A 26,607-nucleotide genomic window follows, 5' to 3' on the forward strand; every position below is an offset into this window, starting at 1 on the left:
ATGAAGGGTTGGTGAAACTTATGAAAACACTGATATTAAAGGCCACAATCCTGGACACAGCTTGCACCCAAAAGGCAAAAATAAGTAGCCCTGTAAGATACAGACTAGCAATGGGAGGGGCGGTGGGGCACGAAGAGGAGAGGTCCGAGGGACATGCTACCCAGCACGGCTTCCTCGCTGTGGGACTATGCAGGCTATTTTCGTCTGGTTGGTTCTATGCCTAGCTGCCATGGGAAGGTGATGCACTGGCTTCCCCCTGTGCCCTTGTGCCGAAACTGGCAGCGAAGCTCAAGCTGGGTGTGTTACCTCATCGGCTTTCCTCTCTCTGCCCCAGGGGAGCGTCTAGTGTGGAAAGCAGCAGGAGCTTTTCCAACACAAATAAACCATCGCCTCTGGGAGCAACCGTGCTGTTGGAAGATGAGGATGGGTTTCACAGAGGATGTCCCAGAGCCAGGTCCCAGCCCCCATTAGGGACACAGGCCAATCCGGGACCCGACGGATGGAGAGATGTCCTCTGAAATACAGGTTGGGTGACTCTGTGCATGAATGGCTCTGATTCACAGGAGCGGCGTGGCTCTTTGCCGACCCTTGCCTGTTTGCGGCAGTTGCTGGGAAAGAGAAGCCCCAAGGCGGGAGCGCTAGCTTCTCAACAGGCAACACAGGGGCTTCACATGTGCGGGAGTCCCTGTGTGGGGCCCAGAGTGGTGTCGCGGCCTCTCTCCTTCCTCCCATTTCCCCAAACAAGCTTCCCAGAGGAAGAGAAAATGTCAGTTTTGTGGACATACATCTACCACATGGGTATTTTCTGGGTGGTTTTCATACTGTGTGTCCCTGGTAGCCACCCTGACTTCTTCAAGGTTATTTTGTAGTCAGTACAGTGTGAACAGAGGAGCCCAAGATTTCAGGATTCTGCCGTGCTCCTCAAGGTTCCACGGTGTCCCACAAACCTTCAGGAGACGCGTAACTGTGCCTGGGCTGTTTCACCTACCTGTATCTGCCGCTGGGAGCTGTGGAGATGCCACTGTTAGTTCACACAGGGTGAACCCTATCCTGTGTGTGGTCTGCCCCGTTCGCCTCCTGTCACCAGAAGTACACCTTTATCCTATTGTCACCTGGACTCTAGTATCCACCCCTCATTTCAGCTGAAGACATTTAACAGAGTAGTAACAGCCAAGCCAGGTAATGCTGCATGCCAGCAATCCCAGCACACAGGAGGCAGAAGCTGCAGCAGGAGGATTGCTGCAAGTTTCAGGCCCCTTAGGCTACACTGCCAGTTCTGGGCCAGTGAGTGCCACATTGAAAGGCTAGGCTTCAGAAACCAATGCATGAGTGTGTGCCAACAAGACATGTACACATACATATCTGTATAGAGTTTCAGGTGAACACAAAAGACAAGCGGAGGTTTTATTTTTCATATAAGGACAATGTGGATTTTAGTTTTAGGAACTGTTTTTATTCCTCCACCCCCGTTTTTTTTTTTTTCCTTTTCCTTTATTTTTGAGATGGGTGGGGGGTTCTCACTATGTAGTTCAGGCTGACTTCAAACTTGAGATCTTCCCGCTTAAGCGCTCGGCCTGCTGGGATTGCAGCTGTGTGTTCCCATGCCTGGCCACCACCCTACAACTAACTGCCTCTCCCCTGCCCTAGGCGTGCTGCCCAGGGTGGAGGCTGTGAGGGCAGGGCTACAGGCTACAGGCACACATGCCAGGCTGAGCCTGACCGAGACAGGCTGTATCTGCTGGGTTTGTGTGTGTGTGTGTGTGTGTGTGTGTGAAGGATTAAGGTGAATCTTCAAATGCCAACAAACTCCCTCCCTCTTCTTCCCTTCTGCCCTCCGTTCTTTCTTCCTCATTTCTCTCTTTATTCCAGCTGTAAAGAAATATAAGGGGGAAGAGGCTGAGGAGTTCTCTAGTTGCTAAGTGTTTGGCTAGCATGCAAGAAACCCCGGGTTTGATCCCAGCGCTGTATAGACCTTGCTGTGGTGGCTCATGCCTGCAGTCCCAGCATTAGAGAGAGGCAGAGTCAGAATCCTTGCAAGTTCGAGGCTGCCCTGTTCTATGTAGATATTCAGATAGCTTTACATAGTGAGATCCTACCTCAAAACAACACTCAGGAGTTAATGTGTGCTTGGTGCTTGTAATGCCTGCATTTGGGAAGTGAAGGCAAGAAGGTCAGAGTTCAAGGCCAGCTCCTGTTACACAGCAAGTCGGAGGCCAATCTGCATTACATGAGACCCTGTCTCAAAATGCCAAAAAATCAAAATAAATCATATACATTGATGATGATCTGGTTTATGTCTATATTGTAGAATGCTATGAAAACCACTGTAGTCAGCACACACCACTTTGCTCATTACTTCCTTAGTGGTGTGTGGACTATGATGGGATGTCACCTTAGATGCTTATCAATCGGCTTCCAGTTTTCCTACCCGTGGAGCCCACTTTACCTGTCTCCCAGCAAGTGTTTCAACTTCCCATGGAGTTCAAGGTTTCTGGGGATCGGGGCTAAACCCGCTTCTGAATTGTAACATCAGTTGTTAAAGCATGGCATCTAAAAAGTTAAATAATGTAGAAGATCAGCGTGTCTTAGAGGTGAGAGGATGCACCATTCGTAAAACATATGAAGCAGAGCAGCTCCCCATCAGTCAGCTGACTGTTTCTTACTAGGTGTCGGTCACGTGACTACATGCCCTGCCGTGCAGCATGGATCAGCCATGATCTCAGGTGAGTCTCAGGTGCTTGCAGCAGCTCTTGTCTCTGCAGAGGACCAACCGCATCAGTCACCAGCGTGTTACATACAAACCCTTCCAGGAGGCACCCGGGAGACTAACAAGACCAATTGGCAGGTGATTTGCACGGCTGGGCGAGAAATCAATCAGTTCACCATATCTATCACTTGGAGTCAAGCTGGGTTCCTCTGGAGCTGACTTAGGAAGAGGTTTCAACTTTGCTTCGAAACGAGGATCACCAATCCCCTTTGACTGATGCCATTGTGGGAAAGTCCCTATCGAGGGGACAGAAATGGAGCTCCCTTCAAGACCAAGACACAATACCATGGCCCTACTAACAGACTTCGGGGTGGTATGGTAGGTATTCGCCTAATCAAGGCAATGGGGAGAAAGGCGAAAACACAGTACTGGAGTCAAAGGGGGTGATGAGGCAGGGAGTCTGGGACCTGAAGCTTTCTTCTGCCTCTTGACGGGCAGTCGGGATGCTGGCCCTAGCACAGGGGGGCAACCTGATGCTGATTTGGGGACAGTTGTGTTGCCTTTCTGGTGGGGTAGGAAGGATGAAGGGAAGGGGCACTTGGGAACTCAGAAGGTGGGAGGACAGACAGCCTTCAAGAACATCACCAAAGGTTCAGGCGAGACTAGAGATCTGAAATATACCACTTATTTCAATGAGGCTTACTAACCCCTCAATACTTCCCTTTCTAAAGTTCTCATAATGTTTTTTAAAAAAAGTGAAAAACAGAATACCAATACAAAGATGGAATCAAATAACTACAGGCATGCTTAAAGTTGCGTGTAACTATCCTTAATCCTGCCTAAGACCTCTGGGGCTGTTCCTGGACCTCCCTCCGGCCACACTGCGCCTCAAGAAGCCGTGAGAAAGCTGGGAGGTAGAGGAGGGCCTCCTGCCCACCCAGAGTGCACTTCAGGGCTCTGGAGTCAGCCGCTGGGCCCTGGGGTAGGGTGGTTCTCACCAAGAGGCCTGAGACATCTGGTCTGCCCTGCTCCCCGGCAGACCACGGGGAGATAACGGCTAATCAGCCTGTCACACACAGTTTAGGAGCCTTTTCTGGGCTGAAAGAGGAAAAGAACATCAAAACCTAAATAAGAGATAAATACATATTCAAACACACACACATACACACACACACACACAACACCATACATAAATGTGCGACAAAAAGCAAGACCATCAAAATTGCCTACTGCTGCATGCAGGCAATGTTGTGGCATCTGGGTGGGGGATCCAGCAAACCCTGCTCTGGTGCCCCATTATATAACCACACTCTTACCGGCCCCGCCCATCTTGAGCTCTGCTGCTGTTTACTTTTGCTCGGTAACTCACACACCGTATTAAGGTTGAATGAAGACATTTATTTGTAAAACCAATTCCCGACAGAGGACAGACTGTATTGGCAGGATGCAAATGGGCAGTCGCTCAGAGGGCCACATGCACACCACAGTGAAACACGGGGAACCGGGCAGACAGTGCGGCTGCCGACCCCCCACACTGCTTCCAATGTGCCAACAAGAGCAGAGTCCTTTCCACTGGAGGACACGGATGCAGGGAGATGTCCTGTGAGAAGGCAATTTGGTTGGACCTCCACCATGGAGTGGGAGGGAACAACAGGGGGCCTCCTTTCTGTCGCCCGTGGCTAGTTTGCTTGCTATAGACCCGCTGAAGGTCTCCGCGGTCCTCCGCCTGCCTGCAGGAGGGCAGCAGCATCCAGCACTCTGGCCTCCTCACATGCCCATCCTTATGCTCTGTATGATCTGGAAGATAGCTGGGAGAGGAAAGAAAACAGACGGCTCAGATACCAGACGGCTGAACACTGGAGACCCAGCCCACCCAGCACCCCACTCCTGCTGACCCTGCCCCTCGCCGGCTGGCTCAGAGCTGATTAGATGCTTCCTAACGAGAGGTTACGTTCACAAGGGGTCAGTGAGTTTCTTTCAGAAAGACAGCCGGGCTCTGGCTGCTGATGGGTGCCTCTGGGATTAATAACTTCTGCTAATTCCACCAGGAGCTGCAGCCAGAAAACCCCGAGGCATGGAAGATAGCCTTGGCCTCCTTCCCCAACTCTGTTCTGTGGGGCTGCTGGGGAGAGAGATGTGGGCCTTCGTGCAGAAACTGAATGCATTGAGCGGGTCAGTGAGTTTGCCTGTTCAAAACGGCCGTGACCTGTGAAGCAACCAGTTCCGTGGGGGAAGGCCAGCCAGGTGTTCAGAGCACACACACAGGGCTGGCCTCTGCTGCCCGGGACCCTGATCACATCTGTCATTCAGCCTCCTTGTGACTCTGAAGCCCACTGTGTCTCTGTGGGCAACACTGATGAGTTTAGGGCTCCACCTTTAATTAGCCGGGCTGGTGCGATGTGGAGCCGGGTAGAAAGAGCCTGAAGCCCACAGAGAGCTCCTGGGCACTTGGCATACCTGGAGACAACTAGTTAAGCAATGCCTAGCCTGGTTCTAGCTATTGGCTTTTAGGGAAAGAAGGTCCTTTGTGTGTGTCGGGGAGGCTGGGCATCACCTCATTGAATCACTGGGTAAAGACAGAATAAACATGGAACTGTCAGGACTCTCACCCATTCTCTGCACAAAGTCATCTGGGGAAATACCCAGGGAAGTCCACTTCCTATGCTGGGCTCTCAGGAACCCCGAGAAAACTAGCCATTTGGGGTGATATCACCTCACGGGACTGAGCACCTGCAGGCTGAACAGCTCTTATCCGAGCTCTTGAGCCCCGAGTGTTGATTTCAGGGTCCTCTTTTGGATTTTGGAATATCTGCCTATATACTGGAGAGTTCTTAGGAATGGGCTCCACACCTCACCACGAACTTTGTTTATGTCTCATGGGCAACTTACAGCCTGCAGGTAACGTTACACAACATTTTCATGCATGAAGCAAAGCGTCATGGTGTTGAACATTCCGCTTGTGGCATGACACCATCATCAAAAAGTCGAGATTTTAGAGAATTCCAGATCTCAGGGGTTTGCAGTAGGGACATTCAACACTGTGACGCCGACAGGAACTGCTTAGAGACAGACAGAAAGGCCACAGAGGGCCCTGGGAAACCTTCCTTGAATGGCTGGATTTGGAGATAAAATGCTAATGTATTCTTTTTCTGTGAGGGGGGAAGTTTTTCTATAGAGACACTGTGTATATACATTTATATGTATTCTTGTCTTCCTGAACCGGAAAACCTAATCATGACATGACATTATCTCTTCATGAATGTCCAGTGAGCACACGTATCACTAAGAAAAATGACAGCTAACGGTCCTTTGCTACGGCATCATTATTGGGGGGGGGGGCGCAGCGTTTTTACCACCTGCACATCTCAGTCCAGTTTCTTATCGTCTTGTCTCCTCATTGTTGCCTCTGGTCACATCTCTGGTGTCACTGCACTCGTATGCACCGTGACTTTACTGCTGTGGGCCAATGTCAGCAAAGACTGTTGGGATCGGCAAAGGAGTCAGCTCAGCAGCTTAGGATATTTAATCCTGGCTCTGCTCACAGATTCTCCCGGCTGGCTTTGGGTTCTTGGCTCGCTCTTGATGGGAACGTTTCCTACCAGAACCTACAAATGCGGAAAACTACCCAATGTTTCTGTCCTCCCGCAAGCCCGACAAGACCTGCAGGTTAAAGAAGCAGTCGGCATTCTGAAGGGCACAAAGGAGTTACATACTCAGTCACGTGAGGGAAAACACGTGCACACCTGTCACGTTCTGGGCTCAGGGTCACCCTGATCATCTCAAGCGAGTTGGTTTTATAAAGGGCAGCAGGTTAGATTACGGTGGTACGGGTTGAATCACAGCCATCAGGAGTGGACACATAATTCAGTGTCTCTCAGGCTAGTCCCTCTTCTCCCCTGGGAGGCAAGTACCCATCAGGATTAACCGCACCGTCACAGGCATTAAGTGATACAGGTGTGAGGGCTCCTCACATAGAAAGCGCAGTGCACACCGTATGTCATGCCTGCTGCAGTCACTGGCACAGCCTGGGACCAGAAATGGTCCAGAGTTCAGATTATTTTTCTCTCTCTCTTTTTTTTTTTTATCTTTTTGCTTTGAGGTTGTTTATACACACACAATGTGCTGATATGGAAATGAGACCCAAGTCCAAACATGAAATTCTTGTATGTTTCTTTTATATCTAGCATTATATCTAGCTTGAAGACTTCTGTTTTAAAAACATCTATTTGTGTGTGTATGTGTTTGTGTGTGTGTGTGTGTGTGTGTGTGTGAGTGTGTGCACGTATGTACCTGCTCACCAGTATGTGCACCATGTTTATGTTGGTTCCATTGGAGGCCAGAAGAGAGATCTTGGAGCTAGAGCTACAGGGGGTTGTGAGCTACCTGATGTGGGTGCTGGGAAGTGGGTTAAGGGGCTCTAAACAACTGAGCCATCTCTCCAGTCCCTAAAAAACTGTTTTGTACAATTTTTTAAGGGCCCCTCAATGTTGTCTGTGGCCCACTCATTTCTTGAAGTCAAAGGAAGAATTTTGAGATTTGGGAACATTTTGGGTTTCAAATTTTTGGATTAGACAATGGACCCATATTACAGTTACCACAGTGACCACGGCTTGCCCAGGCATGCCCATGAAAGTTAACACTCGCATGTCATTTGCATCCTGATAAAGTATGAACTTTAGGAAATTACAGTTCTAAGTTCGATGTTCTCTGTTTGTAAAACCATGAATTTCCAGGAATAAATATAGTGCCATATGTAAAAATCTGCATGATTAACACCCCCCAAAAGTTACCTTTTCCTTAATCTCATCTGAGGATCAGTGGGCCATAGGCCACTGAATAAGATATGGGCTAAGCCTTCATCTATCACACTTTATATTAAGTTGATTTGGGGCTTTAGAAGTTCTAGATCAAGATAAAGCTGTTCTATTCTCCTTACAGAACTGCTGTTAGTCTAAGGAATCTTGGACAAACTTGGTAAGTCTCAGAGGGGCAAAACCTATGTTAAACAGTTACCCTATTTGAGTGTTCTTTGAGAGTAGTCATAGTATCTGACCATAACTGAAGCCATGAATTAGCATACAGAGAATTTACTACTTTTAATTTGCCCACAGAACGACTCCCTCTGGGGAAATGGCTGACGTCTATTTTAAGTTCACATCTAAGACTGGCGCGATAGGAACGCTTATTATCCCTTTTCCATTCGCATCAATGTCTTCGAGAGGTTTTCTACACTTTATACCAATTATTTTGCCTGCAATTCTGTGTGCCTGCCAATGCTGACCTGCATGGTGACCCCGGCCCTCTAAATGCCGACTTTCCATGCTGCGGACAGGAAGGGAGCCAGCAGTGAGATCAAAGAGAGAAAGGAAGCAGGGAGTCCAGACCCTGACAAGTTAATAACTTAACAGTGGGGGAACAAAGCTGAGAAAACAGATGAACAGGCTGAAGGAGAGGGGCCGAGGGCAGACTAGACAGGGGGGAAGAGAGATGCCAAGAAAGGACAGGAAGGCGGGCGTTCTGGGCCAGCCGCTAGGTCCTGGGCAGGGCACAAACAGAGGCCCAGGGAAGTCTCTGCAGGAGTAGGAACCGCAGGAGTGAATGGACTCTGCACCTGCCCGTGTGACTGGGACCTTGACCCTCGGAGACCATGGGTGGTCACAGCTCAAGGTTTTTCCCTCCCCGTTTCAGCCATCTCAAGCTTCAGTGTGTCTGCTGCTCTATCTCCCCACGGCTGGCTCGCATGTCTGCTGCTCTATCTCCCCACGGCTGGCTCGCATGTCTGCTGCTCTATCTCCCCACGGCTGGCTCGCATGTCTGCTGCTCTATCTCCCCACGGCTGGCTCGCATCTCTGAGGAGCGGCTCACCGTCATTCTCCTCGATCTTACCTCACAGTCCTACCTCAACCCTTTCATTCTACCTGCTGCTCTCTCCACAGAAGCATATTCTGCTGACGTCACAAGTGACCTCTATGTCCCTCAGCCCTTTGTCTCGCTTCCCTCCTCCTGACCACTGGGTGCTCTCATCTGGAGTGCTCCCCTTTTGGCCTTTGGGATGTTGTGACCTCTTTGTTTCTTCTTCTGGGCTCTTTCCTGTCACAGTGATTAAGGGGTGATCTTCCTCCACCACGCACTGAGATTGAGCCCTGCTCAGTGATTTGCCCTCCTCATTATATTCTCTCTCCTGAGGTGGCCTGTCCAGTCCACAGAGGTGCTGGTGAGCACTCACAGTGGAACTCTCCGTCCCTGACTGTTTGGAGCAGCAGATCTTCACTGTCTGTCATCTGATTACTGTCGGGCTTCTCATCTTCTCATTCTGCCTTCTGCTGACAAAATTGGTGACATCACCTTCCATCCTCCATGTAAACACAGAGCTCTAGTGTCGTCCATGACGTCATCTCCATCCTCCATGTAAACACGGAACTCTAGTGTCACCCATGACATCACCACCATCTTCCATGTAAACACAGAACTCTAGCGTCATCCATGACGTCACCTCCATCTTCCATGTAAACACAGAACCTTAGTGTCACCCATGACATCGCCTCCATCTTCCATGTAAACATAGAACTCTAGCGTCACCCATGACGTCACCTCCATCTTCCATGTAAACACAGAACTCTAGTGTTGTCCATGACCTTGTAACTGATGATGTCCTGTGGAATCTTGGGACATGTAGTCTTCTGTCTCCCCAGACACCACCCTAGCTCAAGTTGCCACCATCTTTCCTGACCTCTGCAATGACTTCCAACTGCTCTACTCGGGTTCTTCTTCAACCCCTTTCCTGCAAGAAACTCAGATTTGGCCTTTAACTAAAAGGAGATCAGATGAGATTACCCCCGGGTTAAAGCAAACCAGGAACGATTTGTTGCTAAATTCTCAAGGGCTACCATGACCTGCAGAATCTGGTGCCTGCGCCCCTGTCTAGAGTCACCTGGAAAATTCTTCCCCTCACCCAGAAACTCCCTCATGATTTCCAAAACTCCCTGGCTCAACCACAAGGCTTTACCCCAGGCCATTCTTTATCTGAGATACATACTTTCTCCGGCCACATGGCCTGCCTTCTCCATAAGCTCGAAAGGTATTCCCTCAGAAAGAATCTCTTTGGCATCTCAAGCAGACAATCTTAACTGTGAGCATATGCCACGATCTTCTGAGAACGTATTGAAATACAGATGCAAGAAAAATCAAATCCCCATTCAACAAATAAAAAAACAACAAAAACCCTACCCCCAGTGAATAAATCAGCTAATGAACAGAACAGACAGTTTTTTGTTTGTTTGTTTGTTTTTGTTTTTCGAGACAGAGTTTCTCCGTGCAGCTTTGGTGCCTGTCCTGGAACTCGCTCTTTAGACCAGGCTGGCCTCGAACTCACAGAGACTCATGGGCCTCTGCCTCCCAAGTGCTGGGACTAAAGGCATGCGCCACCACCGTCCGAACAGACGGTTCTTAAACCTTCTTAAAAAATGATCAGTATCCTTGGCCATTAAGGTATTGCAAATCAAAACTGCTTTGGGAGTCTATCTTACTCCAGTCAGAAGGCTATGGTGTGTGGGGGGAGACAACGACAACAGATGTTGGTGAGGATATGGTGAAAGGAAAACCCCTCTCCACTGCTGGTGCGACTATAAATTGGTTGTGAGCACACGGAAGTCATCACACCCCAGAAGTGCACGCACATTCATAGTTACAACTTCACTATTGAAACAGCTAAGAAGTGGACCCAGCCTAGATGTAGTTGTAACCATGACTACGCATGCACCTCTGGGTTGTATTTCATAGGAAAATGACAGAAGCTGGGAATCCGCTCCAAGAGAAGGCTCGAGGCCACTTTTACCGTACACAAATACTTCACGATAAAAGATCAAGAAGAGTTGTTAAGAAGAGATCAAGGCATGCCAGCTCAATATCCTTTAGGCAGATAGAATAACGGCAGAAATTGAACTTTATTTTTTATAAAGAGAAAGATGGAAAAAAGGTTGGTTAAAGAAAAGCGCAGGTCCCCTGGCAGAAGCTCAGGAGATAAGGCCCAGCAAAGGCGACCCAGGAAGCTCTTGTAGGGAGAATCACAAAGACACAAGCAAGGTGCCATTTCCCATGCGTTGTCCCAGAGAAGAAAGGCTAGAGATGCCAGACTGGTTAGGACAGGAAGATGTTGAAAAGCAGGCACCACTAACAAAGATTGGGATGTCTTCCCAGGAAGAGACCCCACACAGAGGCACACTGACAAGAGTGTCACAGGTCACCTTAGGAGAGCTGATGGTTGCTGAGATGTCTCTTCTAGACCATCCATCTTGGTCCTCCGGGGCTGTCCGGTTCTCACGCACCTCAGGATGATCTCTGGGGTGACTCCCTCTGGGGGCAGTTTCCAGAATGTTCTGCCAGTCTTCAGGAAAAGCCAGTATTTATGTGGTCAACCTGCAAACATGGTGGATTCAAGTCTATCCTGGAACATGTTTCCAGGAGAGAGGGATGGGAGTGGAACATTGGGGAACCAATGAAAGATCAGTCTGTGCCTGGGAAACCAATGAAAGATTAGTCTGTGTCTGGGGAACCAATGAAAGAGCAGTCTTGTCTGGGGAACCAATGAAAGATCAGTCTGTGTCTGGGGAACCAATGAAAGATCAGTCTGTGTCTGGGGAACCAATGAAAGAGCAGCTGGTAGCTGGGGAAAGATCTCTCCATTTGGGAGCAGATGTTAGATGTCTGATTAGATGTTTAGAATCCAGAGGATGCTTTAGCAGGAACTGTTTTCAACGCAGGCATACCCAAGGCCTAAAGTCAGCAAACTTTTGCTCCTTTGTGCTTTTAGGAAAATCATATGAGAGAGAATGTGTGGCAAGTGAAAGCAGATAGGGTTTGAGCCCTGGAGCCCGGAGCACTAACCGTTAGACCGCAGGATCACGTGGGTTTGGGGTCTCGAAAAGCTAGATTTGGGAACTAGTTATCTCGGTTTTTAGATATGAACATCTAGCTGGTTTTCTCCATGTGTGACAGTTTTATGGTCTGGAAAAGGGGTGTAGTAGCCTCCTTGTAGGGAGGGCTTGTAGGGCTGTGTGGTTGGGAGATAAAATGTACAGAGCCTGGCATTACAATGAGTCCTTGGGACACGGTAAGCCAAACAGTAGGAAGAGACCTCGCTCTCACCTCGTGGGCTAGATCATAATGTGTTCCTTCTAGAAGCAGAGAATAGGTTCCCTCTGTCCCCTGCTCTCCGTTAGATGCAGCTGACCAAAAAGGGGTTGTTGTTTGCTACATCAGAGCTCCGTCCTCCACAATGCATGTCTGCACCAGCATGAAGCGCGGCTACTAAAAAGGTGTAAGCCTTTACAACTTTGGTCACGACCTAACTGGGGAAGTGGAGGGAGGCCCCATTAAGAAGAGCCAGATACATGATTACAATAATAAGAAGAAACATAAAACCACTGAGCATTTGTATGTTAAATGTCAATCATCTGGAGGAGCTGTCATGAGGATTGTGAGTTCAGAACCAGTCCCACCCTCTTTAACAATGGGAGACTCGAGGCTTAGAGTTTCTATCAGTAACTTGGACACGGCCACATCGTTGGGAGGCAGGTGGCAGACCCAGGTTTCAGTAGAGGCTGGGTTTGGTGTTGGAACTCTTAGCCACTGAGCTAACTCTGTCCACTTGGTGGCTTGCAACCAACACATTCTAAAATGCACACCTTCTCGCTGGGTTCCTGGAAGGTCTCAGTGAACAGCAGCCACTCAGAGCGGCCTTAGCTGTTGCAAAAGGTACTGTTTGGGTGACTGAGCCTTGGGTTCAAAGACATGTCACCACAAAGCTGGTGACCACACAAGGGTCACACAGGGAGCACATAGAAGACACAAAAGGGAGACGGTCTCTGGCCTATTCATGACTCAGCCCTTTTTCTCCCCCATAGCATTCTGAACATAAAAGGCCAGCCTTAAGCAAGGTGGGGGTGTGGGCCTACTGGAAATAGACGTCCTGTGGCATCTACTCAGGGACAGAGCTGGACTATCTGACATTGGAGTCTGGGCATGGGGAAGAGTTCAGGCCCTGTCAGGAACATCCAGAGAATCACCTCACATCAGTTCTAAAATGGCTGTCCTGAAAGAGAAGCTGCCTGTGACAAATTATCTCTGTCCGCATCACCAGCTCCCCAGGCAGAGTCCCCAGGGAGTGCAGGAGAGTGCAGTCTGTCAACTGACCAACAAAAGCCATGTCCCCACCTGGAAACAGAGGAGCTGGCAGGCTGCATAGTGCCAAATAACCAGAGCCGACTCTGTTCTCCAAGCTTTAACTCTGGAGTGAGAGGCCAGATCCAACTGACGATTTAGTGAGCCAAGATGGCTGCTGCTTTCCACATGTAGATACAAAAGTCAGAAAATCTAGCAACACAGGGCAATAGGCCTATACACACACACACAGATAAAAACATAGACACATAAAAACACATAGTTATAGAGATACATACACACACAGATACATACAAACAAACACACATACACATAGACACATACAAACACATCTACACATAAAGATACTTAGACACACACAGATATCAAACACACACATAAAGATAGATACACACACAGATACATTCACATACATACAGGCTACACATAAGTACATGCACACATATACATATTCACACACATGCATTCATAAGCATATTTATACATATACACAATACATATAGACACATATATGCACAGACACTTTCCTTAACACACACCCTATCCCCCCACATACACAGACACACAACTTACACACATGCACAGACATATACACAGACACATACAACACATATGACTTCGCATTCATTCACAAACACATAGAAATCTAAACATATGCATAAGCATACATATAAGCAGCCCAAATAGAAAATGTATACATGGACACACAAACATATAAACAAATGCAAACACATAGAAACACACAAATATACACAACACACATACATATATAAATATACACATCAATAAACATATATACATGTAAACACATGGATACAGAAATACATTTGTGTATATGTAAATGCACACATATAGAAACCTACACATCAACACATAGAATATCAGTACATATATAAACACATAGATACACAAAAACATATGTGATGTGGGAGAATTGTCTGTAATCTGTCAATCATGTTTTAAATAAACGCTGATTGGCCAGGCAGGAGGTGTAGGCGGGAAAACCAGACAGGAAGTGGAAATGATGCAAGGATTGCAGGAGAATTCTGGGGAGGAGGAAGTTGATTCCTCCCACTCCTGCCCAGACCACCGAAGCAGGAGGATGTAAGCTGCCCCACTGAAAAAGGTACTGAACCACATGGCTAACATAGATCAGAAAAATGGGTTAATCAAGATGAGAGAGTTAGCTAATAAGTAGCCTGACCTAAAGGGCCAATCAGCTTTATAACTTACAGAGATTTCAGTGTGATTTTTCTCTGGGACTAAATAGGTGGGGGGCCGGACAGGGCAGAAAACCCCCAACAAGCAGGCCCCCTTATGTTACAGAATGGCGCCCACATGGATAGCTGCATCCACAAGAAGCCTGAGAAAGTTTGGGAAAGACTAGACTAAAGCAATTCAGTTTTCAGTCGTAGCAGGAAAAAAGCTGCGCTGATTTAAAATGCCGGCTTTCTGGGCCATCCGGCCAGGGAAAACTCTGACTCTTTCAAGCAGGCGGTCCTGACTATGAAAACACTGTTGCAGCTTGCTTCCTGGCAAGGACCTTGAAACGCCTTAAGAGCTTTTGACTGTTGTCTTCTCCATATTCCTTAGCAAATTAAAGACCCATGTGATCAGAAAAAGAGAGATATACAGTAAGGAGAGATTCAAAGAATAAGAAAACCTCTAAATGGTTTACAGTGTGTTAAAAATATATGCAGGCTTGGGAAAAAAAGGTTTAAAGCCTTAAAATAAAAAAGAAAGAAAGAGAGTAGTTGGGTGTGGTGGAACACACCTTTAATCCCAGCACTGGGGAGGCAGAGACAGACGGATCTCTGGGAGTTCAAGGATAGCCTGGTCTACAGAGGGAGTTCCAGGACAAAGATATGCAGAGAACCTGTCTCAAAAAGCCAAAAGTTAAAAGTAAAAATAAAAGAAATAGAGGTTAAAATAAAGCCATGTAAAGATGGAAAATACACAGAGAATCTTGATACTGCATGCTATTATGTTGTCTTTGAATTGTTTAAATGCTGAGGAAGGAGCAACAGCTGCTAAAAGATATTTGCTTATAAATGCTGCAGAATTAATCCAAGATAGGTATTTTGAAAAAGCTATGTTGCTTTGGAGAAGAGATTTTGCTTTTGTTTCCACAGAAAATGAGAGGCTGTGGATTTATTCAGAGTTAAGAAAAATCATCTTTGACCAAGGGAGACCACCTGAGCAATCTCCGGTAGGAACAGATGGCCCAGATATCTGAGTTCTTCATCCAGAACAGGTTCAAGACTGCTGCCTGAGATGATCAAGACTCACAGGATACTTCAGTCAGGACTTGATCATAACTCTAAATTTTCTTTAGGTCCCCATAAGATTATCAGCGCCCCCAACCAGCTGGAAGTAGTCTGAAATACTACACCCACATTCCCCCAAAATGGACTATGAATATTTTCCTTTGTTTTTTTAAAAAAGAGGGGGAAGTGGTATGTGAGAATTGTCTGTAATCTGTCAATCATGTTTTAAATAAACGCTGATTGGCCAGGCAGGAGGTATAGGCGGGAAAACCAGACAGGAAGTGGAAATGATGCAAGGATTGCAGGAGAATTCTGGGGAGGAGGAAGTTGATTCCTCCCACTCCTGCCCAGATCACCGAAGCAGCAGGATGTGATCTGCCCCACTGAAAAAGGTACTGAGCCACATGGCTAAAATAGATCAGAAAAATGGGTTAATCAAGATGAGAGAGTTAGTTAATAAGTAGCCTGACCTAACAGACCAATCAGCTTTATAACTTACAGAGATTTCAGTGTGATTTTTCTCTGGGACTAAACAGGCTGGGGGTACTGGGCAGAACAAAAACCCCAACAAGCAGGCCCGGCCCCTACATGTTACACATATGTAAGCACAGAAACAGAACCTAAATGTCTTATACACATGTAGAAACCTATGCATTGACTAATACACATGTATACAATAAACACATACATAGACACACATAGCAGCTACGCCACTACTTCAATTACAACAGTTGCCCTTCAATTTATTAGGCTTTTAGCAGAAATCCTCAGCCTTCCTAAGAAAAAAGGGCTAAAACGCACTCATCCAGGGTTTTGTTGTCAGAAAATGTTCTGAGTATAAACTACACATTCATGGGAAATTCATACAACACAGAAAATTATGGAGGAAAATAACGATCATGAATTAATCCTGTCCATTACAAGTTCCCTTTGATGGGGAAGCTCAAGAATGCCCAAACTTTGGGGGCCCTTAAACCTCTCAACTTCTAATTAGGAAATCAATATTAAGGTTTGCCAGAGAGGAGAAATAAAATTGAAATTAGGAGAGAAAAACACAAGAGAAAAACAGCCTGGGAAGGAACTGGGGTGTGACTGGGATTTAAGAGGTTCTGGCAAAGAAGCAAAGGATGCCGGGGATTAAATGGTTCTGCTGATCTCAGCTGGTCTAACTGGGGCTGGAACAGGCTACATCTCTGCCACAAGGAGAAAGCCTCAGATCACTGCTTTTTGCCTCTTAGTTCAGGAGAGGGAAGTCGTATTGTAAGACCACCAGAAGCAGGCACGTGCTAAATCTAAATTTAAGAATTGCCCAGAGAGCATATTAAGAAAAGACCGAATGTTTAGGAGACATCTGGTCAAGGAAGATGGTGGAAAGCGTTGCACAAAGTTGTTTTGGTCAATGTGAATACCACACAAAGCTTAGTTCAGGGATAACAGAGATGAGGACTGGGCTCTGGTGACCACAGCATGCTCTTGGCAGACATCACTAATCAACTGCTACCTACTGTCTAAGAATCATCTTTTCAGAGAAAGTTTTAAGGAGTTGAGGGCTGGGAGTGTAGCCTAATGGTAGTGTTTCCCTCCACATGTGTTCAGTCTCCAACATCACAAAAATAAAAACACCAACCAACGAAGAAGAGGAGGAGGAGGAACCAGGGGATTATAGTGTGATGCACAAAGAGTCCCAATGAGAGCCATCAGTGGTCTGGGGATTGGCATCAAGTCTGCACGTCGGCAAGAGGCTTGAGGCGGCAGCAGACAGCAGCTGGAGTGTCTGTGTGACAGGATCTCTGCAGGGACCAGTCACAGACAGACATTGTGGATGATGCTCATCTCTGAGTCCTGAGATAAAACACCAAGCAGTCCTCTGAGGACGCTGTGAGCCTTTCTCCAGTGGAGGTGATTGGAAAAGCCAAGACTGAGTGTTCCAGGAGATGCTTATCTGCAGAGAGGCCTCATTGCCTGAAAAAACAGAAGATAAAAAGCAGGACAAGGGAGGGGGCACAAGCTCCTGCAGGGCACTTGAATGCCTTAGGCTTCAATAGGGGGCTGGATCTGAAGAGATCAAGTAGAGAGAAACAAATCCAGCCAGTTCAGCAGGTTCAAGAACTTCCGAACTCCAGACTAAGAGCAGGTATTCGACTGAGAAATAAGTTTTCCATTTCAGACATAATCTATATAATATTAATAAAAAATAAAGCTCACTGCAGCATTAAGTTTAACAAGAAATGGTCCAGAGACGGCCCTGCTGGGCATCAGTAGTCACAAAAGAATACATGATTCCTAGTGTTTTGAATTTCACAAGGAAAACGATACAAAATGGGGAGTGTGTTAGCATTGCTTTAAGGAAATGAAACACACTATGTTTTTTATGCTCAATTTGAAGCATAAACCACTATTCTCGGAGGCTGGTCCATATGGTGGTACTTCCTTCCTCGTGAGTGGGAGTGGTGGTTCATGTGTTATCACATGAGGAAACAGGGTTAGCCTTGAGAACGGCTCTCATTCACCCTCTGAGGCAAGAGCCAGGCAGGCACGCTGGCTGATGGTTTTCTGATAGATCAAGAATGGAACGTTATGGTTGGGTCCGCCAATTAGATACCCAGCCTGGGAGAAGGGTGAGTCTGAGCATCCCATAGCTGGACTGACATTTTCTACAAGGTGTGGGTATTTGTGATGGATAATGGTAGGTTTGGGCTTGTGATGGGCCACATCCCCAGAGCCATTCAACACCTGTGGTAGACTGCCTCTCCCAACCCCCACTCTGAGTCAGAATTTTGCTCCATACTCCAGATGAACCTCAAACACATGATCATCCTGCCTCAGCCTCTTGAGTAAAGTGCTGGAATAGCAGACCTGTATCATCACACCCGGCTCTTATCTCCATTTTCTCAACAAGAAAAGTCGCACGGGGCTGCAGAGATGGCTCAGAGCACTCACAGTTTTTCTGGAGGTCCTGAGTTCAATTCCCAGCAACCACATGGTGACTCACAATCTATAATGCGATCTGATGCCCTTTTCTGACTTGCAGACAGAACACTGTACACATAATAAAGAGGAGAAGGAGGAAGAAGAGGAGGAGGAGCAACATGGAGACAGTACTAACTTGTCCAGTGTACTTCACCTGCCTACTTTGAAGCTTTGAACCATCATATCTTGGCAGATCTACCCTCTTCTCTGAGGCCTCTTATTGGCTGCTGAGAAGTCCCTTGCTCAAGGCACCTTTTGCAGTCTCAGAAAGCAGAGATTTATTTATTCTGCAGGTGCACGTAGGCAACCTCCATACTTGCCTTTCTTCGGGGGTAATTGTTAGAGGGTACAGCCGACTACCTCGGCCAGAAGCAAGAGCAGGGGGGCCTGCTGCTCCACCTGACTTCTCAGTGTGGGGGTGGCATTTCCCCGATGTGGGTCTGTGCTGAAGCTTTTGGATAAAGACTCCAGAAAGGGCGAATGCACCGAACGAGGACGGCCAGAGGAGGGAACACTGGGAAGCAGCATGGGACTTTCAGAGATTTGTTCACCAGCTTTCCCCCATAATGGAGCAAGAGTGACTAGTACACACGCGCATGTCCAAATGCTAGCTCCCACACAGCCCTAATTCTCTCTGAGACTACAGCGAGAGAAAAAAAGGAAGAAAGAAAATGTGTGTGTCTTACTACCCGCCTGACCTGAATATTTACTTACCATCAGTACGCTGACTCTATGTCTAAAACGGGTACTTTGCTCAACCAATCGCCATCTAGGAAAGTAGGCTAACAAAATAAGGGAATGAAAGCCACGGGACTTTCAAGAGATTAGGACGGATGATCAATATCTTTAGTCATACGAGATGTTGCCTTGTCCCCGGTGTCTGTATGAAAATCCACAAAATAAAGGAAACTCAATACATAAGCTCACAGATGGCAAGAAGACCTGTACGCTAACAAGGGAACTTGGTGGGACAACGCTTTTGCCTACACTAGGGGGTATATCATGTTCAAAGAAGAGACGGAGGAGGGAGAGAGGGTGCAGAGGTGTGGGGCTCCTTCCCAGAGCTCCAGTGCATGTGCATGGCAGGCAAGAGCAGCAGGGGATGCTTTGGTCCATGCTGCAGAGAGACGGGAAGGGGAACATCTCCTCTGTACTGGATTTTAGAATGGGAACACTGGTCAGACTCTCCAGAGATGAGGGTTTCCAGCGCTAGTGCCATAGGAAGGCTCGTCTCTCTAAAGGAGAGGAGCAACCCATGGGGGAGAGTTGACAAAATCACATCTTTTCAAATAGAGAGAAAAGAGGGCTGGGAGCTGTAGCTCATGACCCTAAAAGGGGAGAGAGCCAAGAGCGGGAAAGGTTCTGCAAGATGAACGGCCTCATCCTGGCGAGCTGGCGCGATTGTGTTTTTCGTGATGCGTTCTGTTTAGAAAGGGACGTGAGCGAAGATGGAAGAGTAGTCACCAAGGACGGACTGGGAGGAGCGGCACAACTCTGTGAGCACAGTGGCCGACTTAAGCCGAGGTGTGTAAAACCAATGCTACAGCTGTTAAAAGGAGAAGTGGGGAGGGGGTGGGCGACGCGCGCACTATTTTTAGTTGCGGCTTGAAAACAGATGAGTCCGACGCTCTGATGCTCGGGGGCGATGGCAGCACATGAAGAGGGGGCAGGAAAAGCAAGGCGACTCAGCTTCCAGAGCTCACCTGCCCGGAGAAGCAAAACGGTCTAACTAGAGAGACTGAACGAGGTGCCATAAGAACGGTGGAAGGAGCCGGGCGGTGGTGGCGCAGGCCTTTAAACTCAGCACTCGGGAGGCAGAGGCACGTGGATCTCTGTGAGTTCGAGGCCAGTCTGATCTACAGAACAGATTTCCATAAAAAGTGGAAGGGCAGGGTATGTGGCACAATGGGAAAATCTCTGACAGGAAGGAGGTCTTATCTGTCATGGGAAAATCTCTGTCACACCCCCAAATCTTATCTGTCACACCCCAAAAAGGACAAAAGAGGTGGGGTACAGTAAGTGGTTTATTCTCTGAGCCATTTGGTTCAAAGTTCTAGGACGTCCTTATTGCTCATAGAAAAGGTATATTTCTGGTCCCTAAGAAATGCCTAAACTCTAGGAGTGTCATAGAAATGTGATATTTATGTAAGGGGCATGGATTTGAGAAAAAGAAGCCAAACTAGAATGCTCTACTGACCTGCACCCAGACAGACACACTGCAGGGCTAAAATGTCCTTTCACAAACCTTGATGTTAGGAAATAAACATGCATTAGCTCGCGATTACTTAGGATCTGGGCAACAGGAATACTGGGCAGCACTGTACTGTGACTGGGCTTGTGGGGCGCCTCTGTGCTTATGGTGTATCCTGTTCCCTCCTGTGTGGCCACCTTCCTTGCCCCATCTGTTTGAATGCTCCGTTTCAAACTCAGCTCAACCACAGGGAGGTCCCTCCCGCCCCAGCATATGTGATGGGCAAGGCCCTTATCCACATCGCTGAGCTAATATGGTCATTGTGGTGTGCTATCTCCAGACTGCACCACCCCTTACCCCGCACCTTCCCCAGCACCCACAAGCTCTGTCCTAAGCTCCTAACCCAACACAGAGCCAGACTGAAAGGTACAGAGGTTCAAAGTCAAGGTGAAGGAGTCTGCTTCACGCTGCCTGACTGTTTTCTCCGAGTCTAGACCTTTCATCGGTGACTTGGAACTATAAAGTACGTTCAGAGATCATAAAGCTGGGAGAGCATTATTATATTAAAAGCTCAAGGTTCAAGCCCATCTGTCCATATACAGTCATAAAGCGTAAGAACACAGATAACTTTTCAGTGTAGGCTGGCACCTGCTAAAGGTGAAAAATCAGAGGCAGAACATTAGAGGCTGTGAAATTCAGGTGAATATACACACACAGTGGGAAATTCTGCATTAGTAGACCGTACCTCATGCAATTGTGCACACTGTCTCCATGCACACAGTGCTGACGAGGAGCCATACGTGGAGCACACCAGGTAATGGCATTGATCATATTGCATAGGAGATCATAAAGTCAGAAGACCTCTTATTCTGTACACTTGTCAACTTGGCCACTTTGGAAAGACAACTGACAACCAACAAGAAAAGTTTTTAAAATCATAGAGCTTTATATGGTTTAGTCTCAAAAACTAAACCACATTGTCTTTCCAAAGAGGCCAATTGCCTGCAGCATAGGTTTCGAACACTCTCTGTCTGCAGAAACACTGAGAAGACAGAGGAGGATGGGGACCCCTGAAGCAAGCTATGCCCTGAATTTAGAAGTGATATCTGCTGATCAGTATTGCAGAAACTTAGTCCATGGGAACCAGGAGCACAGACAAAGCCCCACTAACAGCACTGAAGAGAATTGCATGCTGTTTTCTTTGCTCGTGTCCCTCATGCATATGTGTATAGTATCTGCAAGGATTTAAGCACAGCTCTCTGAACTGACACCCCAAAGAAGCAAGTGACCCGTATCTGTGGCTTAGGTCAAAGGTCTGTTCTGTTTGGCCTTTCTGTAGAATGCTCTATGGCGTAAGGTTTCTCCCTATCTTTGGAATATGAGTTTATCTTGATCAGTCAGGTTATTTCACCTTCAGCTCCAAATGCTCTATCTATGCTGTGTATGTATAGTATAACTTGACTGAACTTCACAGCATATACAAAACACATTTAATTTCTTGTAATCATTTTATGACGATAATTTGATAGTGTATCAACTCTGTCTCATCATACTTGCAACAGAAAACTACATGAAGACCCATTAAGATTAGGGTTTAAGGCAGCGATGGACTTGGACCCCGAATCAATACTTCTTTGTGTATGTAGGTTATGGATAAAGCATGGTTTTTCCAGGACAGTGGGCTATAATTCAGTGAAATACCATACCTGAGCCACAGACAACAAAAACAAACAGTGCCAACAGCCATGGCCCAACAGGATATTTCTCTTCTTGGGGCCTCTGTAAGGGAATAGAAATGTTAAGGTTAGGTTCATTGATTCAGCAAACATTTCCAGGGTGCTGCTATGTCTTGGATGTGTTGAGAATCCTAATGTGTACAAATGGTAGACTTGGCGCCAACTCTCAGTGGGTAGATATATGGCTGAGTAAAGCTAATTACAAACAATCGGGATCAATCCTGTAAAACAAGTCACTTCTTACTTTATTAATATTAATGAATTTGGTGCTCTAAAGTATTGTAGGGGCAAATGAGGTATAAATATATAAATACACGTGGTGATTTTAAAGGCTAGTGATAATTATAATAATTGTGTCCATGTGTTGAAAGCGTAGTCTAGGCAGTCCATGAATGTTAGCTTCAGCACAAACGGTGCAAACAATAATCCGTGCAAGGATTATTGTTATTCCTATTTTGTAGTTGAGAACCTGAGGTTCAAAGTTTGCTAATGAGTAAGATATGGGATTCAATTTATTAATGGGCTTGCATAGCTTTTTATGACTTTTTAGTGTTTTTTATGACTTTTTGTTCTTGTGTCTGTGCATTCCCAGAAGGATCAGAGAGCAAGGATGTTTCCACTAACCGTCAATATATTAAAAATAAAGACGTTTGTGCATCAGAAGTCCTTGTAACCACAGAAGTCATGCATCATTCTGGGGAGTGGTTGAGAGGGGAGCACATGTTCTAAGAAATCTGGTAAGCCTTAATGGTGCTTGCACCTCTGAGAAGTCTCCGCACACTGGCAAGCAGGACAGCTGGATCTGCAGCAAGAGCCTGGCATACCTGGTGCTCTTCTCAAAACAAGAGCAAGGGTATTACAAGAATATCCCTCAGCAGCACCTCTAGGCCTGAGTGCAGACGCTCCTTAAGACCAAATACATGAACAGAACACCCCCAGGTTTTAGGGAAGACACCAGAACAAGCAGGGCTTTATCAAACAAAAAAGACATAGAAAGACTGTGCTGCGGGGGGGGGGGGGGAGGAGGTGAGCTTGCATCCTCCATGACTTGAGCAAAAGACTGGCTACATGCAGTGTAAGCTGAAGACCTTGCCGTGAAGCACATGGTAGAGAGGTGATCTGTAAATCTGTGAAGCCGAGGAGTAAATCACAAGCGCAAGCTGTGGGTTTCCATTACGGGCTGTGGACATTGGAATAGATACTCAGTATTACACAGTATGGGCTGAAATAGGTTCCTGTCTATGCAGATCTGACAGCTACACGTTTAGGGGGTATATCATATCAGTATGGAAGAGGAAAATGAATGTGACCGTATTGGGGATGCAGTTTTCTGACATGTTGAGCAAGGCTGAGTAAAGTTTTGAACAAAACAGTAAATTCTCTCTTCGATTTGCTTTTCTCCTAGAAAGTTTACTGTATTAGAAACACAAAACGTGTAGTGTTCATTGATGACTGACATTCCATATTTAATAATAATCCCCATTTAATGGGCATGATGGCACATACCTAGAACCTCTGCAATTAGGTGGCTAAGGCAGTCTGATGTGAGTTTGAGGGTGGTCTGAGTAAGTTTAAGGTCAGCACGGGCCACATAGGACAACCGTATTTCATTACATAGCTCAGTGGTAGAGCACTTGCCTATCATATACAAGGCCCTGAGCTTAGTCCCCATGACTGGAAAAAAAAGTTAGTTAGTTTTCATTATTTTATAGATTAGACTAAAGTTTGTTAAGTGTCAACCTACCTATCACATCTTTAGCCTCCCTCTACCTCACTCGGGTTCATTTGTTATCTGTATGACCATTTGTATGTTTTGACTTTTTTTATAGTTTGGAATTGTTGATTCCTAGGGAAACATGTTTAAGGTGAATCTCTCCGTGACAAAAGCCATAAGGGCTGACAATGAGTTTCTTTCTTTTTTCTTTTTTTTTTTTTAAAAAAGATTTATTTATTTATTATGTATACAACATTCTGCCTTCATGTATGTCTGCACGCCAGAAGAGAGTGACAGACCTCATTACAGATGGTTGTGAGCCACCATGTGGTTGCTGGGAATTGAACTCAGGACCTTTGGAAGAGCAGCCAGCACTCTTAACCACTGAGCCATCTCTCCAGCCCAACAATGAGTTTCTTCGAAGAAGAAATGTATAGTATCAATGTATAGTAAAGCCTGGCATAGACTTAAAGAAGATAATCCAAGTTTATTAAAGAATGAATGGGCATGCATGTTTCATTAAACGTGATTCCACAGGTCAGGTAAAATGTGAGTCTACAGAGAGCATTGTCTTCTTATTTATTTATGTAGACACAGGCTTTCTTCTAGTCCAAGCTGGCCTTGCATTTAATGGGCAGCCAAAGATGACCTGACCTCCGCAACTTATGTAGACAACGATGACCTGACCTTCTTTTTCTCCCCTTTCACCTCCCAAATGTTGGGATTACAGCCGTGCATCACCACGCCCAGTTTTATATGGGGCTAGGGATCAAAACCAGAGCTACCTGCATTCTAGACAAGCAGTCTACCAGCCGAGCTACTTGATCAGCTGTCTTCCTAGTGATACTTTGTAATTGGTGGGTCATTGTTTCCCACTTACTGGATACTGAAGTAGAGACCAGTGGCTCAATTTTGACTAATGATTAAAGCCGTTCATTCTTTGGCCTTGACCAGCATGTGTGCTGGGGAATCATGATATAACAGGCTGATGCTCTTGAACGAAAAGAGAACCAAATACGTCTTTACGAATCGCACAATAGAACGTTACCGTGTCACTCCTTAGCACATAAGACTAGGTCAGGCTCAGATCAAGTAAACATCCGAGATTGTAAACAAAGTCACTTGAGCGGAGTGTGATATCTACCTGTCCTTGCCTCTTCTCAGACGTCACTGCCCTAGTTCCCTGCTTTGCTGCTGGCGCGGCTCACGGCACATTATAAAGAGATTTATCTTAGCTGTATTCCCAGAAAAGCCAATAAGTGAATCCAGGAGCTTCTATATGAATCACTGGGCTACCACGGATGCCAAATGGAGTCCTGTATTTTATACCTACAGTTAAACACAAATTATCATCGCGTGGCCTGAAGGGTTTAACACAGAACCCTCTTGGAAGGCATTCCCCAGTGAATGGAGATTAGCTGTGGACTTTCAGAGCCTGGAACACATGGCTGACCATGATGCCAGTATATTCCCTTTGGAGAGTCTTAATTTTTTTTGGAAAGGGTGTCAACTTCATTGTACAACCTCATTGGGACAATTTACATAAGCCCCATTCTACTGCTGCAAAAGGCAGGGGGAATGGTTCTACAGCCATTCTGTAACGAACCAGGATCGCCTCAAACACAAGGCCCCAATTTGTGAGGGGCTGTCTTCTTCTTTGATAAGATCTTTGCAGGCAGGGCAGCTCAGAACTCTGCAATTTAAACCTCGCTTCCACTCTGGAAGAATTCCCTACTGTCCAATCCCCAACCAGCCCTTCCATTTCTGTTCCTTGTATCCATCTATCTGGGAGAAAAACACTGATTTATCCCAAAGCCATTAGTTAATCATGACAGACAGAAGCATCTGTATACAGTGATGGAGGCTGATTTCTGAACACGGAGCTTGAATTTTCAATGGAAACTTGCAGCTCTGTTCCCATTTACTGAAGTCTATCCAGAATTAGCTGCCCTTTCTAACCTACTTCTATCAAAGTATAACTATGTTTGACTTGTAATTAGAAAAACAAGATTCAGCATTTACAGAGAAAAATGTTTTCTTTTTGGATGTGGATCTACTTACAATATAGCTAACCAAAAGACTCTTCCAAAACAACTGGAAACAAACGTTTATTGGGGCCTGGAAATCTTTCATTACAAAGATAGTCTGGCCAATTACTGGCAGGTCCTTGTAGGCGCCAGGCACAGTTGAGGCGGGTCGTCAGTAGTATAGCAAAACCTGTTAAATGCACTTATACCACACATCAAATATAATTTAAATGCACAGGGAAAGTTGAGTTGAATTGCAGATGACTAGTTTCAGCCACTACACAATGCTTTCTCATTATCTTTCATTTTGGAGCCAGTAACTTACTGTTTTGTTCTAGGTTCCCAACATTTTCTCGAGTCTACAGAGGCCTGGCGGAGAAAACAGCCCCACAAATTAGTTCCTGTGTGGTTACTTTTGCCCTCATGTCTGAATTCATTGAACACCTGAACTCTGATTCCTCAGCTCATCAGAAAGAACCATATCTACTTATCTCCACTTCAGCAGAAAATGGGTCTGACACCTTGAGGAGGAAGATCTGATCTCCTGGGAACACAAAGTAACTGCTTTTAATGTCAGCTTGGGCAGTGGCTCCCTGCCCCCACCCAATAAAAACACAGAGGGTAAACATCTCTGTAAAAGTATGGCTCCCATTCCACGATGCCTTGGCGTTTTGTGTCCTCTAATCACAGCTAAACACTCCAGTGCCCCCAAAGACAGAATCTGAAGGGTTACTTAGCCAGGAGCAGTGTAGAAAGGTCTGAGTAGAGCTTGATCTCTGCCTTCTCTGCCACAGTTCTGCTTGGTTGTGCAAGAAT

At 46.3% G+C, this 26,607-nt stretch overlaps 1 protein-coding gene, 1 long non-coding RNA gene and 1 pseudogene across 3 annotated transcripts in view; 1 reads left to right on the forward strand and 2 right to left on the reverse strand.

Annotated features, from left to right (window-relative positions):
• Positions 1–4,084: 4,084 nt before the first annotated feature.
• Positions 4,085–11,101, reverse strand: LOC146892200 (uncharacterized; annotated as a pseudogene). The gene is made up of 2 exons (XR_015004768.2): positions 10,951–11,101; positions 4,085–4,515 (listed from the first exon to the last, which is right to left on the reverse strand). The product of XR_015004768.2 is annotated as an uncharacterized LOC146892200 (transcript).
• The window catches only part of Serp2 (stress associated endoplasmic reticulum protein family member 2), a 32,536-nt gene continuing 10,013 nt past the window's right edge, over positions 4,085–26,607 (reverse strand). The window contains exons 6-8 of the mRNA XM_085698314.2: positions 22,021–22,093; positions 10,951–11,122; positions 4,085–4,515 (exon numbers count right to left, since the gene is read on the reverse strand). Of these exons, the coding sequence (XP_085554440.2) occupies positions 11,118–11,122; positions 22,021–22,093 (78 nt within the window). The 3' untranslated portion in view covers positions 4,085–4,515; positions 10,951–11,117. The remainder of the gene's footprint in view (positions 4,516–10,950; positions 11,123–22,020; positions 22,094–26,607) is intronic.
• Positions 19,734–26,442, forward strand: LOC146892199 (uncharacterized). Its single transcript, XR_015004769.2, has 3 exons — positions 19,734–20,016; positions 22,643–22,787; positions 26,130–26,442. It is a non-coding gene; the product is annotated as an uncharacterized LOC146892199 (long non-coding RNA).

Source organism: Myodes glareolus, chromosome 12, assembly GCF_982192425.1.
Source record: "Myodes glareolus chromosome 12, mMyoGla1.1, whole genome shotgun sequence".
NCBI lineage: Eukaryota > Metazoa > Chordata > Mammalia > Rodentia > Cricetidae > Myodes > Myodes glareolus.